This window comes from Elephas maximus, chromosome 9 (genome assembly GCF_024166365.1).
Source record: "Elephas maximus indicus isolate mEleMax1 chromosome 9, mEleMax1 primary haplotype, whole genome shotgun sequence".
Classification (NCBI taxonomy): Eukaryota; Metazoa; Chordata; class Mammalia; order Proboscidea; family Elephantidae; genus Elephas; species Elephas maximus.
Window position 1 is genome coordinate 70,438,269 of NC_064827.1, and position 22,910 is coordinate 70,461,178.

Here is a 22,910-nt window from a genome sequence, read left to right on the forward strand (position 1 = left end):
GTGACTAAATTTCCCCCATGAACAACTGTTTCCTTTGCCGCAAGACCAGAAGAACTGAATGGTCCCCAGCTAACATTACTGAACTTTTTGATCAAAGATTCTATAGAAGAATCCTGATCAAAAGGGAATGTAGAACAGAATTTCAAATTCTCATGGAATCCAGATTTTCTGGAGCCATGGGGGCCTGAAACTACTGACCAGAGAAAATCTTTAAAACTTACACTGAAAATAAACCCTGAAATCATCTTAAAACCAAACAATAGTGTAGCTTTACTAGTAAAGAAGTCTGCCTTAAGCATTATGCTCTTTGCAGAACTATCTAGATGGGATCAAAGTGACAACAATAACTCGGAAGATTAGACAGGAACCTTAGGGGGCAGTGAGTTTATGTTAACAGGGGAGGAACAACTCACAAAAGGAGGGTGAGAATGGTTGCACAACTCGAAGAATGTAGTCAATGTCACTGAATTGTACATGTAAAAAAAAGATGAACTGGTGTATGTTTTGCTGTGTATATTCTCAATAACAACAACAAAATTAAATTAAAAAGATATGAAAAACAGGGCACATAAAATTCACTAGTGTTTATTGTGGGAATGTAGTCATTCACTGTTCTTTTAATGATGATCCAAAGAATAATTTCTGATAGTGCCAAGGAAAACTGGGCTTATCCTGAGTTATTGGTTCACTTAAGCTTGGGAGCAATGTAAATCTTGTGTCCACCAACAATGTTTTTCCTTTTTTCCTATGGCTACCAGGAAGCTTATAGCAAAACTGCATTCTAAATTTAGTATCTGGGTAGAACTTTTCAGCATGAATTTCTATCTACTAACTTTCTCTGTCCTTGTGGTCACTATCCTACCCCTTTTCTTCCCACTCTAATTTAATCCTAGTTTTCTATCTCACTGTGTTGGACATGTTCCAGTAAGTCACTCAAGCCCTGTGGGGAATGAGGAGAGGAGGGAAGGAAAGGGAACAATTCTTTCCTCATGCTACCAGATAAATGAGATGTCAGAGTATCACAGGAAGAAGAGTCAGACCTGTCTTTTTCCTCCAGGACCAGAGCCATCTTCAAGTCACCCTCATGCATCTTCTTCATCTCTGAAAGCTTGCTTTCCAAGCTTAGCCGAAGAGCCTTCTCTTTTTCCGTCCCTGTAAAGGCCTTTTCCAGTTCTGCTTGGGCGGCTTTCACATCCTAGAGTTAAATTAAATGCATTTGATGCAATTTTTCAATACAATTGGGAACATTTTGAAAAGAAATTGGATTAAAATATAAATATTTATGACTTTTTCTCCAGCACATTTCCCCTCTCTGAATTGTACTATATGTACATGGAGAGAATCGGTAATAAATACATTTGCCAGTCATTTTTCCCTCTTGTATCCTGAAGAGTAATAGGCATTTCCAATGGAAAAGACTCAACTCTACAAGAACTGTATTTCTGGTTTTGAAAAATCAGATCAATATTTACAGCTTCAGTGAGAACAAGGAGAAATACACCTCTTGAAACCTAAACATACATAAATTCCAAAAAGTCGCCACAATTTCCATACAAATTCATCCCACAACACGCTACCCCCCTCACTATTTTTTTAAGATAATGACTACACAATTCTAAAGTACATTTTCTATACCTCCAAGGTGATTTAGGTGGCAAAAAAAAAACTGTATATTCTTCCCGAGAGCTTAGAGACGCCAACAGGAAATGCAGGCAGTGTCTGTGCTGGGGGAAAGGCCCTGGTGCTCATGGAAGTGACCTGGGAGTGCACATGACTCTCTAACTACTCATGCCAACTGCCTCTGATTATGTCACAAGAATAAAAGTCAAAGTGAAGTGGGTTCGAAACCCATTTATTTGCTGTGTGATATTAGGTAAGTCACTTAACCTCTGAGCCCAGCTTCACCATCTATAAAACAAGGATAACCACCATTCCATCAAACAGCTGCTGTATGACTCTGTCAAATGCCTGCTGCATAATACCAAAAAACACCAAACCCGTTGCCAACAAGTCAATTCTGACTCATAGTGACCTTACAGGACAGAGTAGAACTGCTCCATAGAGTTTTCAAGGAGCGCCTGGTAGATTCGAACTGCCGACCTTTTGGTTAGCAGCCGTAGCTCTTAACCACTGCACCACCAGGCTGTATAACAGAAAGCACAATAAATGTGTCTCCTCCTCCCTACCATTTCCATTCCCTTCACAGTGCCTCCTCCACCACTGTCTTCCACAAGAGACTTGCCTGTCAATCTCAGTGAGAGCTGGGAAAATCATCTCCCAAGATTCTGAGAAAACAAACAACAAAACCTGCCATTTACTGGGTGCCTAATAAATGCCAGGCTCTGAACGAGTAGCTCTATTTATTTGATCCTCGCCTAACCCTAAAAAGTAATCTACTGAGAGATCATATAGCGGTTAAGAATGCAGACTCCTCAGCCAGACTACCTGGCATTTACTGCCTATGTGACCTTGAGCAAGTGACTTAGCCACTCCGCGCCTGTTTCATATGTTATTTAAAAAAAAAAAAAATTATGATGATGATAAAAGTATTTACCATACAGGTTTACTAGAGGAATTAACTAAGTCAATGTACATAAGGAGCTTAGAAGGGTGCCTAGCACATGGTAAGTCCTCGATAAATTGTTAGCTACTGCTATCGTTATTACAATTACTACTGCAAAGCAGGTACCATTATCCTTATTTTACAGATAAAAACAGAGGCTCCAGGTAGGTAAATGCCATATCCAAGATGACAACGCTGATAATTGACAGAGCAGGGATTCAAATCCACTACTGTCACGCTGGTACCCTCAAAACACTGGGAAGCACTTAGTGGGAAAAATAAGATGATGGGCCAATAGATTAGTTCTCTTAAAAGCCTCACAATTACATTTTAACTGAAATTCAAAATTAGAGCTCAGAAAAAGCTTGTTCTGGCTCTAGCTCTACTACTTAGGACCTAAACTAAGTTCCTCCTACCCTCTCTAGCCTAGTTTCCTCAGCTGCATTTTGGACTTAATATTTACGCACACACACCCTCCTCCCCACAGGGTAGATATAAGAGTATCATGAATAAAAAATACAGCACAAATATCACTCATCATCCACAAATTTTTTTGATGCCATTTCTCCATATATCTGTAAGAAGAGTTATAGTTTCAGGTAGAGAAACTGAGACGAAATAGAAGACTTCAAAGGTCAAGAATTAAGAACAAGTAGTCCCTAACTTAAAACATATTTGAGTTACAACGAACTGCACTTACGACTGTCCATTCTTTTTTTTTTGGTACATTCTATCGTTAGTAATATGTGCTACGTACACTGTTGCGGCACATAATTTGCTAATGTTAACAGTCTCAGATGTTCACTAAAAATGTTCAGTTTTATGATTTACTGTTCAAAACACTGCCATATAGATTTCATTTTCTAAACCAAATCAGGGGCTTTGGTTGCTTGAAAACAGGGACACAAACGCTGATCGCTTTGCTAAAGTCAAATGGCAGATTCAGGAAGCAGTGAGATGTTGCCCTGAAAATACCAAGAAAAAAAAGAAAAGAACCATACAGACAACTCTCACTGATTTTCTGACTAGAAATGCCGTCTGCATTCCCAGAGATAATCCAGATGATTCAGAACCTTCCTCAAGTGGCGTTATTACTGCAAATGACAAAATGCCAACATCGTCCAACTCTTCTTCATTGTTGGAGTAAATTTCTATGATTTGAGTCTTTTTTTTATGCATGTATATATGTACGCATTAAAATACAGTTTAAGTTTACATGTAATGTTTTCTAACTCCCAAAGACAAAGACTGGGTTTATAAAGATTCTGATAATATAAGGCAATAATAATGAAAACTAAGGGAAAAAAATGAGGTATTTGACTTATGTCAGAACAAATTTACGACAGGGTCATTGAAACAGAACCCCTTCGAAAGTCAGGGACTACCTGTAATTAGTATGGGCTCAGCTTAAAATAGAGGAAAACTTTTTAACATCTAGGAGACAAGATTTTTTAGCTAGGAAACATCCTGATTCCCTACACAAGTACAGAAAACACATAACTGATAATAACCCGAAAGAGAAGTTAAACCCAATGCCAAATACAGGAAAGACATTCAATAAACGTTGGCTGAACACTGGAGAAGGGGGTTAGATGGGCAAGCAATGGCATAAAATTCAGGAAGTCTGGTTTTAGGTTTGGCTAATGTTTGGTAAGTCATTTCCTCTCTCTGGGCCTCCATTTTCTTACCTGTAAAATGAAAGGACTAAACAAGATAATCCCTAAATAGGAACAGTAGTAGTACAGAAAGAGCATGGGCTTTAAAATCAGCAGTCACTTATTTAAATTCAGGTTTAAACTTGGTGCTTCTCTCTGTACCTCAGTTTCCTTACCTATAGGAACGGAGACAATAATGGCCACTTAGCAGGGCTCCTTGGAAACTCTATGGGGCAGTTCTACTCTGTCCTATAGGGTCACTATGAGTCAGAATTGACTCCACGGCAGTGGGTTGGGTTTGGTTTTTGGTAGCAGGGTGTAAGAGTTATAAATTATACACATGAAGTACCTAGAATGGGGTTTGGAACCCAGGAGATACTCAGTAAGAGCAGCTGTAACTTTTGCTAAAACTCTGACAATTTATGAAGGAAAAAAAAAAAGACAAACCCATTGCCATCAAGTCGATTCCAACTCATAGCAACCCTACAGGACAGAGTAGAGCTGTCCCATAGTTTCCAAGGAGTGCCTGGTGGATTTGAACTGCCGACCATTTGGTTAGCAGCCATAGCTAACCCCCTTTATAAGGGTTTCCTTATGAAGAAAAGGAACAAAATTCTGCCTCCTCCATTATTAACCCACTATAAGAACTACATTCCTCCTTGGGGTTTCCAGACTTGCCTCTTCTAAAAGGAGTATCCTTTTGGTTAGGCAATCTTCCACCTGCTGCACCTTCTTCCGAGCGTCTTCTTTCACCCGCTGAATTTCAGAGCCACCCGCTTCAGCTAAGCTCTCAACTGCTTTGCTGCAAAAAGAGGCAAAGATGTAAAAGGCACAAGGGTGACAGTCTGATGGTAATTTCAAAAGCCCCAAAGAGACAATGAAAATTTGTTAGCCATTTCTCCCACTGACCTATGCTGAGCCTTTTTTTTTTTAATTAATATTTGCAATTCAAAAACAGAGATAAAAGAAAAAAGTAAGAATCATCTATAATCTCATTACACACAAAAAAATTAACTAACAGTATATATCCTTCCAGATATTTTCTACAAAAATAGAACCATACAGTACATATCTGTGATCTGGTTTTATTCTGGTGGCGCAATGGTTAAGCACATTCAGCTGCTAACTGAAAGGTCAGCGGTTCAAATCCACAATCCGCTCCAGAGGAGAAACGACCTGGTCGTCTGCTTCTGTCAAGATTACAGCCTAGGAAACCTATGGGGCAGTTCTACTTTGTCATACAGACTTGACAGCATACAACAACAACAACACTATAAATATCCTTTTGTGTCAATAAATATATAAATCTATATCATCATTTTAGAAGGCTACAAATAAACCCACTGTATGAAATGTACTATAATTTATTAAATCAACTGTTTGTTTAAAACATTTAGATTGTTTCTGATTTTATACATCTGTCTGATACACTTCTGAAGCTCTGAGAATAGTGCCTGGTATAGAATAAGCATTCAATAAATGCTAGTGTTATTGTTCATTATTACAAGCAATGTGATAGTAAAAAACATCTTTCCATGTACGTTATCTAGTGATTGCCCTAGGATGAATTCCAAGAAATGGAATCGTTGGGTCAAAAGGTAAGCACACTTTTAAGGCTTTTGATAGCTACCGCCAAATTTCTCACCCGGAAGCATCCAGCAAAGTACACTTCCATCAGTGGTGTGGGGAAGGTGGTGAGCTGGGGCAGCAAACCAATGTGCAAAGGAGCAGTATGCAACAAAGCTAAATCTGAGGGATTAAGGGGCTGTATACTTCATCTGGTGGCATGGTGGTTAAGTGCTACAGCTGCTAACCAAAAGGTCAGCAGTTTGAATCCACCAGGTGCTCCTTGGAAACTCTACTACCCTGTCCTCTAGGGTCGATATGAGTCAGAATTGACTCGACAGCAATGGGCAATGGGCTATGCTTCATCTTCTGCCAAGTAGAAATCAAAAACCAAAACCAAACCCAGTGCCGTTGAGTCGATTCCGAGTCATAGCGACCCTATAAAACAGAGTAGAACTGCCCCATAGAGCTTCCAAGGAGCGCCTGGTGGATTAGAACTGCTGACCATTTGGTTAGCAGCCGTAGCACTTAACCACTATGCCACCAGGGTTTCCCCAAGTAGAAACAGCGTTTTAAATACAGCACAATCAATCGGTTTGAGTGCTAGCTACCACTTAGGGCATGAAGACAGATTACACAAGCAGCCTACACTCCGCATCACCCTAAAATAAAATGCCAGCGTTCACACTGCTTTGGCACCACAGAATATTTTCTCCACTTGACAAGCAGTGGTGGGAATGGACCACAACCACTGATGCCGTTCATTCTGGTTTTCCCCAAAAGAGAAACAGTACTGACTATGAATTTGTGAGACAAATATTCTGAGCAGTTTTCACCAGATTTCTAAAATGATTGCAGGATTCCAAAAGACAGAATAATAAAGGAAATGGCTCCACCTAAAGCTGGTTTCTCAGAAAAACTGCAACAGAACAAATCTACTCACCACCAGCCTCCCATGCCCTATTTTAGGAGTATACACAGTTTTTCCAACCAAGGGCCATGTGATCAGAAATTCACATGTACAAGCCACGTGAATTTTTTACTGAGAACAATGAAAAGTCAAGAGGGCCATGCTTATTGTCCAAGTCTCAAACACGAGTTGCCTGCAAATAAAGACTTTATTCATATCTTTTTTCCTTTTACCAAGAAGTCTTCAGAAGGCCCCAGTGTCATGAAATCATCTTAATGGAATCCAGTGTGAACAACTGGAAAAAAAGAACATAGGCTCTGAAGCTGGACAGATCTACTTCCAGATTTTTACTCTGTTACGTCCTCAGTGTGACTCTGGATCAATTACCTAGCCTCAGTAAATTACCTCTTACACCTCAGTTTCCTCATTTGAAAAATGAGATGGTTACCTCTTAGAGTTCAATGTGGTAATGCATGTAAAGTCCTTAGCTTGCTGCTTCCTCCTCCCTCATTTGACTGCACTGCATCTAGCCTGTTGCCTGCTGTGCCTCTGCCAGACATCTCATTCCACCCATCTGCCGGTGTCTGAGCTGAGCTGAACAGACCATCAGCTGGCCAGAGCAAGGCCGCCACTGCCACTTCCTCATTAAAACCTGTTGCTGTCGAGTTGATTCTGACTCACAGGGGCCCTATAGCAACTCATAGCAACCTCCTGATTAATGCCATTAAAGACCCTCAGTCCCAACTCTCCCAGCTCATTTCTTGATCAGTACTCTTTGGAATTCACAGTGATTTACCATCATTTCTCTCGCCCCTCAAGGGGCATTGCATATGTCTGGAAGAATCGTGGACTAGAAGCCCTTCCTTCCAAAGCCTTGGATAAAGGGTTTTTTCCAGTTCTGAATTTTCCCTAACTACTGCAAATGTTTTAGCACTGACTTTACAGAGCCTCCTTTATGAAATGGCTCATTCCTATTACCCTCTCAGCCCTCTACCCCACCCACCAGAGGTGCAAATATACTGTCTCCTTCCTGTCAGCCCAGACATAGTAATCTTTGTTTTTCAGTCAGACTCATGTACATTACACCAAGAGACTGACTACAATTTTTAACAAGTACTGGTATTACTCAGTTTGTTTGTGTCTTAGTTATACCAATAAAATATATTCCCAATAATAAATGTCCCAACTTTTCATTTATCATCTTTGTATTTTACAGTTACTGTAGCAATAAAATTTATATGCAGCAGTATGGTGCAATTTGCCTCTACTAACGGAATTATTATTTTTGTGTGTGTTTTAAAGCCACAGAGATAAAATTTACTCTCAACAATAAGGCTGCTTTTGTTTTTAATGTCCCCTTATTGTAACTGATAAATATAACAATAGAAAGCCAGAAAACATATATACGTTTACTTCAAAGCAAGGCAGAGTAGGCTCTGGAACCAGATTAGGCTAGGGTCCAGTCCCAACTCTTCACCAACCTGACCAAGTTTCCTACTCCTCTGAGCCTCGATTTTCTCTTCAGTCAAATGGGAATACCGGTGCCTCACACAGCTCTTATAAGATGAAATGCAATAAAACACGTTAAGAGCCAAGCACAGGGTTTGGAACCAAAGTTGGGCCTCAACAAATGTTAGTTCCTTCCCTTTAACCTTTCTTTCCTTGTGGAATCTGAGCTGCCCAGCAGACCAGGTAGATACCAGGACCTAAGAGAGAAAAGGCTGAGAGAAATTGGTCTAATCTAGCTTTCCACCCAATACAAGTACCTTCTATAAATACCACCTTTGCTACCCTTTTGAACCCTCAACATTTTTTTCTTGATTCTTTCCATTCCAACTACAGTTCTCTAGAGAAAGGTGGGGGCTTCTGCTTTGACAAGGCCCATACCTCCCACTCCCTCCTCACAAAAATCATGAAACTAAAAATGGAGTTGAGGGCATTGTATTTATAAATATATTTCCCATCAACAAGTATTTATCACACAAATACCCCTAGGTTTTACTAAGTGGTTAGGGGCAAAAGGAAAGGAAAATTTAGTAGATATGTAGTTAACATTTTGCATATGCTTTGTCACCAAATCCAGACAATAGCCCTAACAAGTAGGTATTAAGATTCCCCCTAACAGAAGAAAACCCAAGGCTGAGGCCACACACTTAGACCCAGACTCTGCTTTCTCCACTTTCTGTACACTTGACTAAAGGAATAGTTGTGGATCTTGGCCTTAGGGGATTTATGGTCATGTTGGAGAATGAGAATCACACACATGAAAGTAAAAAAAGAATATGTAACAAAGTACTAGCCATGGACTAGAAGTCAGGGACCTGAGTTCTAATCCCAGTGTGGCATCTTTCTGGCTGGGTGGTTTTACACCTGGCCGTTTTCCTCTCCAGACCTAAATTTCCTCCTCTATAAAATAAAGGTAATTCCCAAGAACTGCCTATCTCCCAGGATAATGATGGGACACAAATGAATATAAAAGTATTTTAGAAACTGAGAAGTGATAAAAACATATGGATTATCGTTATACGCCAAAGAAGCTTGTAAAGAAACTGATGTGGATTAGAGGAAGCCACATGCGATTCAGAATGAGTCTTTGGGAACAGAAAAGGCAATAGGAAAGGGATTTGGGCTGGGAGTGGAGGGAAGGAGGAAGAGGTTGCCAGGACAAGGCTAGAGCAGCAGGAACGGGAACGGTTTTAGTATTCGTGTACTGGGTTTGGGAAACAGAGCTGGGGGGGTAAAGCTGGAGCGGTTGGTCACTGTGACCTCAACATTGCTAATGATCTTCATGATCTTCACCTTCAAACTTAGGAGTCATCCTAGACATCTCCTTTCTCATCCTTCACCAAGTCCTAGTGCTTTCTTAACGTCTTTCCAATCCATCTTCCCATCTCCATCACCAGGCTCTCACCTAAACTGTCTCCCTGCTTCTACTTATATCCCCATTACAATCCATTTCCCTTCTAGCACCCAGAGTGATCTTTTAAAAAACACAAATCTGTTGGAGTCACTTCCCTTTTGATCTTAAGATAAAGACCAAAATCTCTAGTGTGGCCTCAAGACCCTACAAGACAAGACCAAGGCCCCCCAGATTTCTCGTATTTCCTCAGACCCAGTTCCCTTCCACTCTGTACATTCCCTTTTCCTGGAATGCTTTTCCCCACCTTTCATCTGGTTAATTTCTACTCATCTCTCAGCTCTCATACGTTACTCCCTCAGAGATGTCATCCCTGCTATATATCTCTATGTATATATTTACTCCCACTGCTATATTTCTTCTCAGAGTATAAAAATGCACCGTGGTGAAGGAATTCCTATGGGCAGGGTAGGCAAAAACAATTCCATTTAATGCAAAGTAAAATTTGTTATAACTACTTTCTTTCTCACATTCATGCAAACCACTTTCTGACATTTTTACCAGCGGGACACAGTGACTATGCCTAAGCCACTTCCTTCTTGCTTTCTCTATCTCCTATCTTGTCCAGGGGTCCATGAGGCCTTAAGTACTTTGACATTCAGTGTGTTGAGCTCAGGAGATTTGTTTTCTTTGTTCACGCTCTGGCACTTGGCCATTCTTTGTTCATGCCCTGGCACTTGGCCATGGCTCCTGAAAGCCAGCATGTATTAGAAGTTGTGAGACACATGTGCACTAAAGCCCTCAAATAATGGTCCTGAAACGTACTGTCTCCACGGGAATTATTTTCACGTTCTACTAAATAAATAGACTTGTTTTTAAATTTCCAGCAAACAAAGGCTTGTATTGGATCCTCAATCTGAATACAACAAAAAGTACCTTCACCGGGTGTGTTTTCAAAACATCTGGTAGCGTTTGCATTTTGTGACGGGTCACAACAGTAGACAAGAGCCTTTTGCCAAGAGAACAGTGGTGGCTATTCTGCTTGAAGGGTTCCAGCCCATCCTACAATTAACTAATAAACAAGGACACTTTCCTCAAGTTTTATCAAAATTCAGTTTATAAATCACTATTAACAGGTAGGGTCACTATGAATCGGAATCGACTCAATGGCACACAACAACAACATTAACAGGTGAAGATGGAAACCAGAAAAATAGATTTTTATTTCAATGGATAATTTTGGAATTGTTTTTAAGAACAAAAAGCAAACATGAGCCCAGTGGGCCCTCTTGAAAGTCGGCTTAAGGGCATGTAAAAAGATGCACACCATCTAACTGCCTTTCAAAGCAGGCCCACCTATGGCTCCCTTTATTTTCTCACAGCTTTTCTTCAATCTGTATTCATACATTTATCATTGTAATTATTTTACTACCATTATCCCCACTAGGATGTAAGCCCCTTGTATCTGTGTGGGTCACCACTGTATCCTCAAGAACTTTGTCCAATGCAGTACACAATAGCTGCTTAATAAACTTTTTAAATGAATAATTTAATAAGGCCAGTCAGACCAAAAAGGGCCTTACAGAGCAGGCTGAACTAGTTTGAGAAACACACATACAAACATGTACATAAGCCCCCAAAACGTTCAGTCTTGTGTGTCAGTACTGAGGAGTATACACAAGCCTTTGAAAATTTAGTTCCCATGTGTGTGTACATGCTTGGCTAAAAACAAGTCCCAGTCAAGGCCTGTAGCAGGCAGAGTGCTGGATATGAAACAGACCAAATTCTTTTACTGATCTATCTTAGGATCAAATGGAAAGGCTTAGTAAAGTAGACGTGCCTCCATGTCTAGATAATAATGTGCTTCTGAGAAAACTAAAAACAAACAAAAAACTTGTTAATCCAGTTGCATTCATCAAATATCATGGACTAGGTATGTAAGTTCAGCATAAGTTCAGAGAAAGAGCCTAGGCCTGGGAACCTCTAGTCTGGTCAAAGCTAATAGTGGGTCAACTTCCAGATGCTGGATGCTATGTCAATGAAAAGAATTATACTAGCCTGGCCCAATTATACTTTGACGTACTCACCCCATGCCAAAGATGCCATGCTCCTGACGCACTATATCCATCAGGAGCTCTACTGCCAGGACAAAGGAAGCATTACCACGTGTGCTTTCAGCCAGATCCTTGATAGGTCAGTCCTGGGAAGTCTTATTCCACTCTTACCAAGCAAAACCGAGCACACTTTGGCATCCCCCTTTACTCATAAGTGATTTACTGCTGCACGTCCACAACACCATGTGTACAGGTGTGTTGCACAGGCCCCCAGCCTCTGATGAGCCTCGGAGTAAAGGGGATCTCTTTTCACATCCTCAGTCCATAGCGCAAGTAAATACGTAATAGATGTTTATACACGAATAAATACCAACTGACTCGCAGGCTGTACTCTCTGAGCTTTGCTTGTGGTTCAATAAATATTTGAATAAATGAATGAATGGATAATAATAATATTTTTCCAGTGCTTTTAAGCAATAGAACCCCTCTATCAAGCAAAATATTACAACAAAAATAAATAAATAAACGAGTTATTCTGGTTGAAGTCCCACCCTCAACCTCCCTGCATCCCACACCATAGGAGCCTCTCAGGACATCTTCAAAGCCCTAGGGCTTTTGCAGCAATGAGAATGAATGAACTACTGGTACAGTTAACAACATGGATGAATCTCACAAATACACTGTTGAGAAAAGAAGCCAGACATAAAAGAGTACATTACTGTATGATCCCATTTACGTAAAATTCAAAAACAGGAAAACTAAGTAACGGTGGCAGACATGAGAACAGTGGTTAACTTTGGGGGAGAAGGGTAGGTTTTGAAGCACGAGGGGGGCTTCTGGGAGGCTGGTAACGTTCTGCTTCCTGATCTGGATGGTAGTTCCACAGGTATATTTGCTTTATCAAAATTTGTCACACTGTACATCCAAGATCTATTCATTTTAAAAGTTTACGGAAAAATAAGTAATTAAACAAAAACCTGCTTGGGTATTCTCAGAGCCCAGTTGGAGAGAATAACTGGCTTAGAAAAGCACAAGTTCTATGTTACTGACCAAGCTAGCTTCTACCAACAGAGCCGCTGGGTGATCTGCAAGCTTTCTGACAGGATGACAGGTACTCACGAGGCTTTGATGAGCAACTGCTCTCTCTCCTGGAGCTCCCGCTTCAGACTTTCTACTTCCACCTTGAGCTCAATGTTCTTCCAGACAAGATTAGAAAAGAAAAGAAACAGTGTAAAATACAGGACATATTTTTTTTTATGAACGGCTACAGTGGGGAAACCGCTTTTAGCATGGACTGACTAGACTATGCTTATAATAGGCGGATGTTAGATCTGAAACCTCGTTAGCCTCAGGGCACAGGAAAAAGGAAATTATTAAACACTGGTTGGTTAGTGGGGTGGTCTCAAAAGAAAACCCTGGTTTTCTCAAGACCTGGAACAATTATGTAAATTTTCTAAGCTTCTAACAGCCAGAGCATTCAAACACAGAGGCATAAATGTCATACAAGTGAGGCTGATTTAAAAATTGTTTGCCCTCCACCAAGCATTTATTTACAAGCAATTCTGCACTTTGCTTTCACCATTCCAAGGCAATTACTTTGGTTGTTTACAATCATGCGTGTGGTTGCTGGAGAAGTGGCAACACATTACAGCTTTAAAAAAACAAAACATGTGGATGGATAAGTGGGAGGCCGCATCATGGCCTGTCTAGTTTCAGTATGAGACTTCAGGGTACTCACATACAAAAGAGCCACAACTGCATCGGGCAAGCTGTCTATAAGAGACACCGCAGCATTTTCCAACCGTTTTCCTTTTAACTGACTAGAACAAAGAGGGTCACACGCAGCCTTAGGCTTATAACTCACGTGAGAATCCAAACACAAAATCTTTGGCAAATGAATCACAGTGTGAGACAGTGGAGCAGTGGTGGGCATCTCAAACCTGTCCACAAATGTACCCCAGACAGAATATTAGATGAATACATACAATAGAGACAGGGAGTCTGGGTGCATAGTTTGTAGACGATTACCATAAATTCAAGATTTCTCTGAAATCTCTTCCCTGTTTTATTTTAATAATTTATGTCAATTTTATATTCTCCTCCATAATACATATATATTATTTTTTCAAGAAAAATAACATTTCCACCAAAAATCTTCTAGTAAAATTAACAATGGGAGAGGACATGACTTCCTCCCCTTTCTGCCAAGCAGACTTGGAGGAATGAGTACCCCAGGTTGAGAAATACACAGCAATAATGGAAAAGTCATGGGCTTTGGGACCAGAAGGGTATGGACTCAAATCCTGCCTCTACTGTTTATCAGGAGGACAGTGTAGCAAGTCTGTGGATATTCATTTATTCACTCCTTCACTTCACAAAAATTTACCAAGGGCCCATGACATGCCAAGCACTGCGTTAAGCACTAAGGCTACTGCAGTAAACAAGACAGACACAGGCCTTGCCTTCGTGCTGGCATCAAACAAGAAACTGGAAGTGTGGCCCTGTAACTGCTCCCAGGAGCACAAATCTAGTGGAGAGAAAGTAACGCTTCCTTCTTTTGGATTCCCCAACTGTCAAATGAAACACATAAAGCCCACCTGACGTGGAGGACCTGAAGACTAACCAAGTTAACACACTGAGAAGTACCCAGGACACAGTGAGCAAAATATGTCCTCTTCCTCACTGTCAAACAACAGGCACTAAAGAAGTCAGCTATGGGTAAAGCTTTTTTCTAGAAGAAACTTTTTTGCATAAAGGACACAGAGTGGCTGTGCGCAACGTCTTCAACTGTGGTTTTGTGAAAACTGCAGAAACACTCTTCATATAGAGGAGTCTTTCCTCCAGCTCTCAAAAGGGCAGAAAGCTTCGATGCATAAGCTGACATATTTTGAGGGTTTTGCTTTCTGATGAACCAACCAGCCAATGTGCCCATCGGACTATTTTTCTCAAACCAAATATCTCCAGTTATAAACTTACAGACATACTGATCATCATTTCCAAATAAAAATATTCCATAATGGAATATTATGCAACTATTAAAAAAAAGAATGAGAAAGCTCTTAAACTACTTATAAGGACAGACATCTAAAATATTTCTTAGGTGAAAAATGCAAGGTGCAGAACTAAGTAAATAACATGTTCGCACTTATATTAAAAAAGGAGTTTATACATATATACACAAACACGCTTATGCTTGTATACTCATAAAATATCTCTGCATAAGGAACGAATAACATTGCTTAGATCTAGGGAATAGGGACAAGGGTAGAAGAAAGTCTTTTCAGTGTATACCTTTTATACTTTTTGAATTTTAAGCCATGTTCACCTAACCAAAATGTAAACTGTAAAAGGAATGCAATTAAGTCAGATCATCTAGTCAGACAAGAGAAAAGAAGAGCTGAAGCAGCAATGGTACATTGAGGTGGGAAAATCCAGCTTCAAAGTCCACCTCATATACTCACTACATGACATCAAACAAGTTATTGATCTTCTTTGAGCCTCAGTTTCTCCCCTGTAAGATGAAGATAAACTCTACTGCACAAGGCTGTCTTGAGAATTAAAATAAGATAATAAATGAAAAATGCCCAGGACAGCACCTGACACAAAGCTACTCTTCACCTAGAAGCCCTGAGACATATGATCACCATAGTTACATACAAAATATTTTAGGCTATTGACATTACTTTAAAATTTGATTGCATCACCACTTCCTTCCAGAAAATGGGACATCCTCATTATCTTTCCACCCCCATGCTGAAGAAAAACAAAATGTCTTAAGGGACAAGGGAGCTTTTCAATTCCTAAAAAGGCTCAGAAGTACAGTACAATCCCTCCTCAAGAGAAGTCAATTTAAGTTCATCTGCTGAAACTCAGAGAGTCTTCTTTTTCCTCCTTCAAAAGTTTCCACTGGTATAAACTTCAGAAGAGAAATGATGGAATAATTCCCAGGCCAAGGGCTAATCTACTGGAGGAAGCCAAGAAATGGGCACCGAAATACTGTTTGTACTTACGTCTTTTCAAGAAAGCCGAGTTCTTTTTTCAACTTTCAGAACCAAGGTTTGTTTTCAGGCAGAAACCTCCAGGTCAAGACTTCAGATGGGAATAGATTTTTTTTTTTTTTTTTTTCTGACAGTTACAAGCAACACAAGGAATACAGAAAAGTCACATCACAGAAAAACTGACAATTCTACCTTTGGGCTGCCATAGAAAGCCTCAATAAGACAATGATGATAATTATCAAGCACTGACTATGTGCTGGAGGGCTTTTCATCTGTCATCTCATTTGATTCCACACAAACAACCCTATGACGTAATGATTCTCACCTGACTCAGAAAGAAAGCCCAGAGAGGTGCAACAACCTGCCTGAAGTTACAGAAGTTAGTTAGTGTCTTCATATTCAATTCCAAAGCCATTCCACCATCCTACTGCCTTTTTCTAAATAATAAATAACTTAGAAAAAAGTTATTGAGATAAGAATGGTAAGTCAGGATTCAGATTTTAAAAACAGGAAGAAAGAGAGTGAATGACTCCCTTAAAGTTAATCTTGTAACTTTTTGCTTATTAATGTCATCTTAGTATCTTTATGCTCCCCAAAACCAATTCGAATTAAATTAAAGCAGCTCTACCAGTTCATGCTAATTCTGAGAACAGACGTTAATCAAGTTTCTGCTTGGAATGTCTAAGAGAAGACACACGAGGCCAGCAGCAAGAAGTGGGCCACTCACAGTTTTGTAGACACGTTCAGTGTGGCCATCAAATTCCTGCTGCATCCTTTCCTCAAGGAAATAGATGCGGAGCTTTAGGTTAAAGTTTTCTTTCTTCAATTCAGTGATTTGCTGGAAAATAAGCACAGAAGGGTTATCTAAAGCAAACAGAGTAAACCAGAAGGCCCTAGCTTCAAAGGCTCCAAATGGATTCAAGTGTTAAACACTGGAGAAAGCTTACCTTTGCTGAAATTGTACCAACCCAGAAGAATTGATTAGTGGTTCCAACTAGCCAAATTTGGGACAATCTTAGCATCTAAACAAATGATGACAAGAATGAATAATGACTGAGCAAAGAAAGAATTCATGACTCCACAATGATAGTAAGGACACAAGGAAAAAAAAAGAGAAATCTCTTCTTCGCAAAAGGAATCCAGTAAATAAAGTGTGAAAGAGTAATGCTATGTGTTGTTGAGTCAATTCCAATGCACAGTGATCTCATGGACAGAGTAGAACTGCCCCCACAGGGTAGCCCTAGGCTTCCTAGGCTCTAATCTTTACAGGAGCAGATCACCAGGTCTTTTCTCCCACGGGGCTGCTGGTAGGTTCGAATTGCCAACCTTTCGGTTCAAATTGCCAACCACTGTGCCACCAGGGCTCCTTTAATACGATAATAAACTCAAAACCCACTACAATCGAGTCGGCTGGAGGTTCAAACTGCTGAGCTTTCAGTTAGCAGCCGAGTGCTTTAACCACTCTACCAGCAGGGCTCCCAGAGGGTAACAGGAGCAGAAAATCATCATTACACAATCTCTGTACTAACAACTGATTTGGGTACGAATCACTGATGCTAAAAGCATCGGATCAAAGATCACTGGAGAACATGACATTCACACTATCTCAAGATATTGCCCCATAAATGGCTTACTAATTACAAAAGGAAAAAAGTACCTCTACAATTTAGAAATTTAGCAGACACTACCATAATAAAGAGAATATATTTAACATCACCAATGATGGGGCAAGCTAACATCACACGCTTCCTGAGATGAATCCCTGAGCATAAACAACTTCACTTACAAAATGTTTAAACTGCATCTAATCAAGAGGAAGCAGACAAATCCAAAATGAAGGGCATTCTGCAAAATATCCCTTCAAAAATCTTAATGACATAAAAGTTGGGGAATGCTTCTAAATGAAAGTAGCAACGGGATCATGGAGTGAATCTTTGTTTTTTTTAAAAAAAAAAAGGCAATGTGGAGATAATTAGGGAAATTTGAAAAACAACTTTATATTAGGTAATAGTATCCCGATTTTAAAGGAGAATGTCCTAAGGAGATACATGGTGAAGAGCTTCAGGGTGCTGTGACATGGTGTCTACGACTAACTCTCTAATGGGTGGAGAGGGAGGGAAAAAAGAGATAAACCAAATGTAGCAAAATATTAACCAGTGATGAATTTACATGAAGAAGACATGGTTGTTTGTTGTACAATTTCACAACTTTTCCACAGGTTTGAAATTTTTCAAAATAAAAATTTTGGGGGTAGGGAAGAGCAGGCTGAAAGAACCGACATTTCCTGAGAATGTACTATATAACAGGCACTGAGCGAAGTATTTTATATAATACCTCAATCTTTAAAACAACACTATTACTCATACTATACACATAATCAAAGATCACACCACTAGTGAGAGAGCTGGGACTCATATTCTGCCATGTCTGACTCCAATGACTGACCTATCAACTAAACTTCACTGCCTAATAGACAATATCTGATTTTTTAGTTCGGTTTGTCCAGCAAATTTTTCCAAACAGGCTAACCCACTCCAAGAACAGACATTGGCCTAATTGTAAAAGCCATTTCCTAGAACCTTTATACAGTAAAACCTAAGAAAGCCAGAATCTGTATAAGGGAAAAAAAGGTCAGAGATGGAAAACTCAAATATTTTCCACTAATAGAGAGTAACAGAAAAGTGGTAACGACTGTACCCTGTCAAAGGCAAGAAACTGAGACCCGGAAAAACAGGCAGTCCTGTCAAGTTCTGGCTCTCACAGGTGATTAAATGACTAAACGTGTTTTCAAAATCAAAACCACATTATTCAAAAGATCAGCCAATAGCCAACCTACTTCTAGACTAATCAAAACAATTTTGAAAAAGATGAATAAAGGTGGAAACTTCACACTACCCAATTTTAAGACTTATTATAAGGCTAACAATAATCAAGGCAGTGTGATACTGATGAAGGGACAGACACATAGACCAGTAGTACAGAACAGAGTCCAGAATAGACTCATAGAAACATGGCCAACTGATGTTGGACAGAGGTACAGACAATTCAATAAGGAATAGTCTTTTTAATAAATAGGACTAGAACAATTGGATGTTCATTTGCAAAAAAATGAACCTCAACCTAAACCCATTACCTAAAACAAAAGTTAACTCAAATGAGATCACTAGATCTAAATGTAAAACATAAAACAATATAACTTTTAGAAATACATGCAGGAGAAATCTTCAAGACCTAGAGCTAAAGGAAGAGTTCTAAACATGACACCAAAGGCCAACCCCCCCCAAAAAAAACCACCGCTGTCGAGTCACAACAGCCCTATAGGGCAGAGCAGAACTGCCCCATAGAGTTTCCAAGGAGCGTCTGGCAGATTCGAACTGCCAACCACTTGGTTGGCAGCTGTAGTGCTTAACCATTATGTAACCAGGGTTTCCACACCAAAGGCATTATCCATAAAAAGTAAAAGAAAAAAAAAAATCAGTAAATTAGACTTCATCAAAATTAAGAACATGTGCTCTAAGAAAGACAGTGTTTTAGAGAAGGAAAGGGCATGATACAGGCTGGGAGAAAATATTTGCAAATCGACATATCCAACGTAAGACTTGTATCCAGAATATATAAATAACTCTCAAAACTTAAATGTAAGAAAACCCTATTTTTTTTAAAAAACAGACAAAAGATTTGAACAGAAACTTTACCACAGAAGATGTACAGATGGCAAATAAGCACGTTAGGCGTTAGGCAACTGCATTAAAACCATGATAAGAAACACACCTATTAGAATGGTTTAAATGAAATTAAAAAAAAACTGAGAATACCAAATGTTGGTGAGGAAATGGTGCAAATGGAACTCTACATGCTGCTGAGAAAGAAAATGGTAGAGCCACTCTGGGTAACAGTTCACACTTGACGCATGGCCGAGCAACTCCACCCCTAGGTGTGCAGCCTCGGTGTGTACCTACGGTCACGCCAAACGGTCACGCCAAAACCGGTATATGAATCTCTACCGCAGCTTCATTAATAATCACCAAAATCTGGAAAGAATGTAAATGTTCTTCAAAGGGTGAATGGGTAAACAGTGATACAGCCATATGATAAATACTACTCACTACTGATACACACAAAAACATGAATGAATTTCAAGGGCATTATACTGAGCACAAGAGGATAGTCTCAAAAGATTACATGCTGTATTTATAGGACATTCCGGAAAAGGTAAAATTATAGCGACAAGAGAACAGAGCAATAGATGCTAAAGGTTTAGAGCAGGGAGAGGGTTTGACCACAAAGAGGCAACATGAGGGAATATTTTGGAATTGTGGAACTGTTCTGCAATCTGATTGTGGTGACGGTTATACAAGCCTCAAACTATACACATATAAAAAATAAAAAAAAATTTTTTTTTATATACACACCATTTTTTCTCAGTATTTTTCAAAAAAATTTTGCAATATGCATTTAATAAACATACTTCTATGACTGAATAAAAGAAACTGATACACATATTCTACATTAAGTATATTTTCAAACAGCCTGCCCTTGGCCCTGTCTTTAACATTTAAGGTCTCAATTCTGTGGCTAACAAGAACAGCACAAGAAACGATTGGTAGGGTCATTAAAGCCTCCTTTTAAATGTTTTAAGGAAACAGCACATAAAACATTAATTCAAACAAAAAAGTCTACCCGTACCAGATGCTTCGTATAAAGAGAACCCTTATTCTATTACTCAGCTACCAATAAAATATTTATGGAGGTCTGCTTAGAATGCTCACATTGTACATACTGCTAAAATTCTTAGCAACATCTGAAAGAATATTTGTCCTATTTATAGCTAAAGAAGTTTTAAAAAAAAAAAAAAAAAGAGAAAGAAAGGCAAATAATGCCTTCAGAAGGTCACTGCAAACGCCAGGCAAGCCCAAATGAGTAAAATGACATATAGGCACCATCTTTTCCACACAATGTACAGCCTAGTTCTCTGCTTAATACCACTTCTTTCAGAAAGTTTTCTCTGACTACCCCTACCAGGTTGGACTGGGGATCCTTCTAAATGTTTCCACATTCCGTCTACTTTCCTCATCACAGCAATTAGCACGCTGCATTGTAGGCAGCTGATTACTTGCCTTTCTACCCCAACCATCTCTTAAGAGATGGGAACCATATCTACCTTGGGTATTCCAGTCTGAACACTAAGTAACAAATGGCTACATGGATGGACAGACAGACATATTTAAGAATTCCTTTCAGGCAGTGTGATATAATGGGAGCCCCACAGCTGCAGGGTCAGAGAGAACTGCTTAAAGCCCCTCCATTGTTCCCATCACTTTTAGAATAACACTCCCTGCGGACTTGACGGCAGTGGGTGGACCATGGCCCACAAAGCACCTTGTCATCAGGCTCCTGCCTGCCTCTCCAGCCTCCTCATGTATCATCCTCTCCCTCACTCACAATGCTCCTGCGACACTGGCCTCCTTTCTGGTTCGCATATAAGACAAGTGCTTGTCAGTCTGCAAAGCTCTTCCTGTGGTACTTGCCAGGGTGGCTCAGTCGCATGTTTCCATCTCAGCTCATTTGGCCCTGCTTCGTAACTACTGACTTAAAGAGGTCCCAATCTCTACCATCCCCGCCAAGTCACTTTTTAATAAATAACTTTTGTTTTCTTGCTAGAAATTTTCACAATCTGTGTTGATATTATTTATTTCATGCTTATTATTTACTATTATGTTTATTACATGAATATAATCAACTCCATGAGGACAGGGACCTTATCTGGCTTTTACCCCCAGCACAGTATCTGGAACACAACAGACTCAATCAACATTTATTCAATGAATGAATACAAACCAGACTACACTTGCTAGCTGTATGAACTTAGTCAAATCCATTTTTTCTGTGTGCCTCAGCTCCCTTATCTATAAAAATGGGATTATAACTCCTATCTCATAAAGCTATTACCAGGATTAAGAGAAATTACGTACTTAAAATGTTGAGTATGGTGCTTAGCACCACATAAGAATTTAAAACATATTAATGTTTGTCTCATTTGTCCTTTCCCCTTTAAGAGTAATAAGTTCAAGCCAAAAAAAAAAAAAACCTTTTTTTTTTTTTTGAGCTGGAAAAACTGAAAACAGCTTACCTACCATAACACTTATCTAAGTGACCAAATTAAAGAAATAGATCCAATGTAACTTACAGTTTTTGAGACTTGATTCTTACCTTTAAACTGTACATGTCATTTTTTAAATTCAAATACATTTTTAACATTTTGGGTTAGTTTTAGGTAGTCATTTAAAATTTTTAGACAGTTTCAAATCATTTCCATAGTTTGATGTTGATTATGGTTTTGGGTTTTTTGCTCAATGGTTTTTGATTTTTGGGTTTATTTTTCCCCTCAACAATTTTTACATGTATAATTCAGTGACAGTGATTTCATTCTCCTAGTTGTTAAACTGTCCTTGCTATGATTATGTTTTATAGCCAGCTGTTGCATTGCATACAGTAGGAATAAATTTCCCAAAATATATAAACCCACCAAAGATGATTTAGAAATTTAATGCTCAGAAGTAAGCCAAAGCAAGGGCTGCAGTTGCCATGTTCCAGCCCTTGGAACCCTAGTATTATTGTGGAACTGCAGCCATCTGAAATGGGAAGTGTACCAACATGATTATGGGGTGGTGGTTTCTGACACCAGAACAGCAGCAGGACAGGCTTTGCAAGAGTTGCTGGTCAGTCAGTCTGGCTCCCTTCATTCCCACTCCCTGTCAAAAACTTTGCCTAGACTAGCACTCCATCAAAAAAAAAAAAAAAAGAATTAAAAAAAAAAAAACCCAACAATTTAAAAAAAAGAATCAGGACAACTCCAACCAGCCTCAGCCCCCAATGGAATCTAAGCAGGGCTTCAAACCAGCCTGTTCTGGTTCGAACCCTCTGCTGATAATTTACATTTTAACAAGCTCCCTGACGAAAATTTGCATTGCCACTCCAGGAATACTTTATCAGAATCTACTGTGTAACAAGATTCCCAGGTGATTCTTATGTATAACTCCTGGGAACTCATTAAAAATGCAAATTCTCAGCAGGGGTTCTAAGCCCTGAATCTAAGCTATCAGTTTCACTGCCTTACAAGAGAGCCTCAGCCTCCAAAACTGAAGCTCATTCTACCAGATCTTCTTTCAATTCACCACTGCAGCTAACATCAAGGGCTCTGGGGTCAGCAGGAACAGACTGACCTCCCAATGTTGCCGCGTGTGAGCAGTGGGACCTTCGGAAAAATATTTAACATCTTTGAGCCACAGTTGGCTCATCTATAAAAT

The 22,910-nt window shown here is 39.5% G+C and overlaps 1 protein-coding gene across 3 annotated transcripts in view; it reads right to left on the reverse strand.

Moving 5' to 3' along the window:
- CDK5RAP2 (CDK5 regulatory subunit associated protein 2) overlaps window positions 1-22,910 on the reverse strand; it is a 228,257-nt gene that overhangs the window by 180,727 nt on the left and 24,620 nt on the right. For all 3 annotated transcript variants that reach the window (XM_049897012.1, XM_049897010.1, XM_049897011.1), the window contains 4 exons: window positions 16,331-16,441; window positions 12,725-12,801; window positions 4,897-5,020; window positions 1,041-1,195 (listed from right to left, as the gene is read on the reverse strand). In XM_049897012.1, the coding sequence (XP_049752969.1) occupies window positions 1,041-1,195; window positions 4,897-5,020; window positions 12,725-12,801; window positions 16,331-16,441 (467 nt within the window). The remainder of the gene's footprint in view (window positions 1-1,040; window positions 1,196-4,896; window positions 5,021-12,724; window positions 12,802-16,330; window positions 16,442-22,910) is intronic.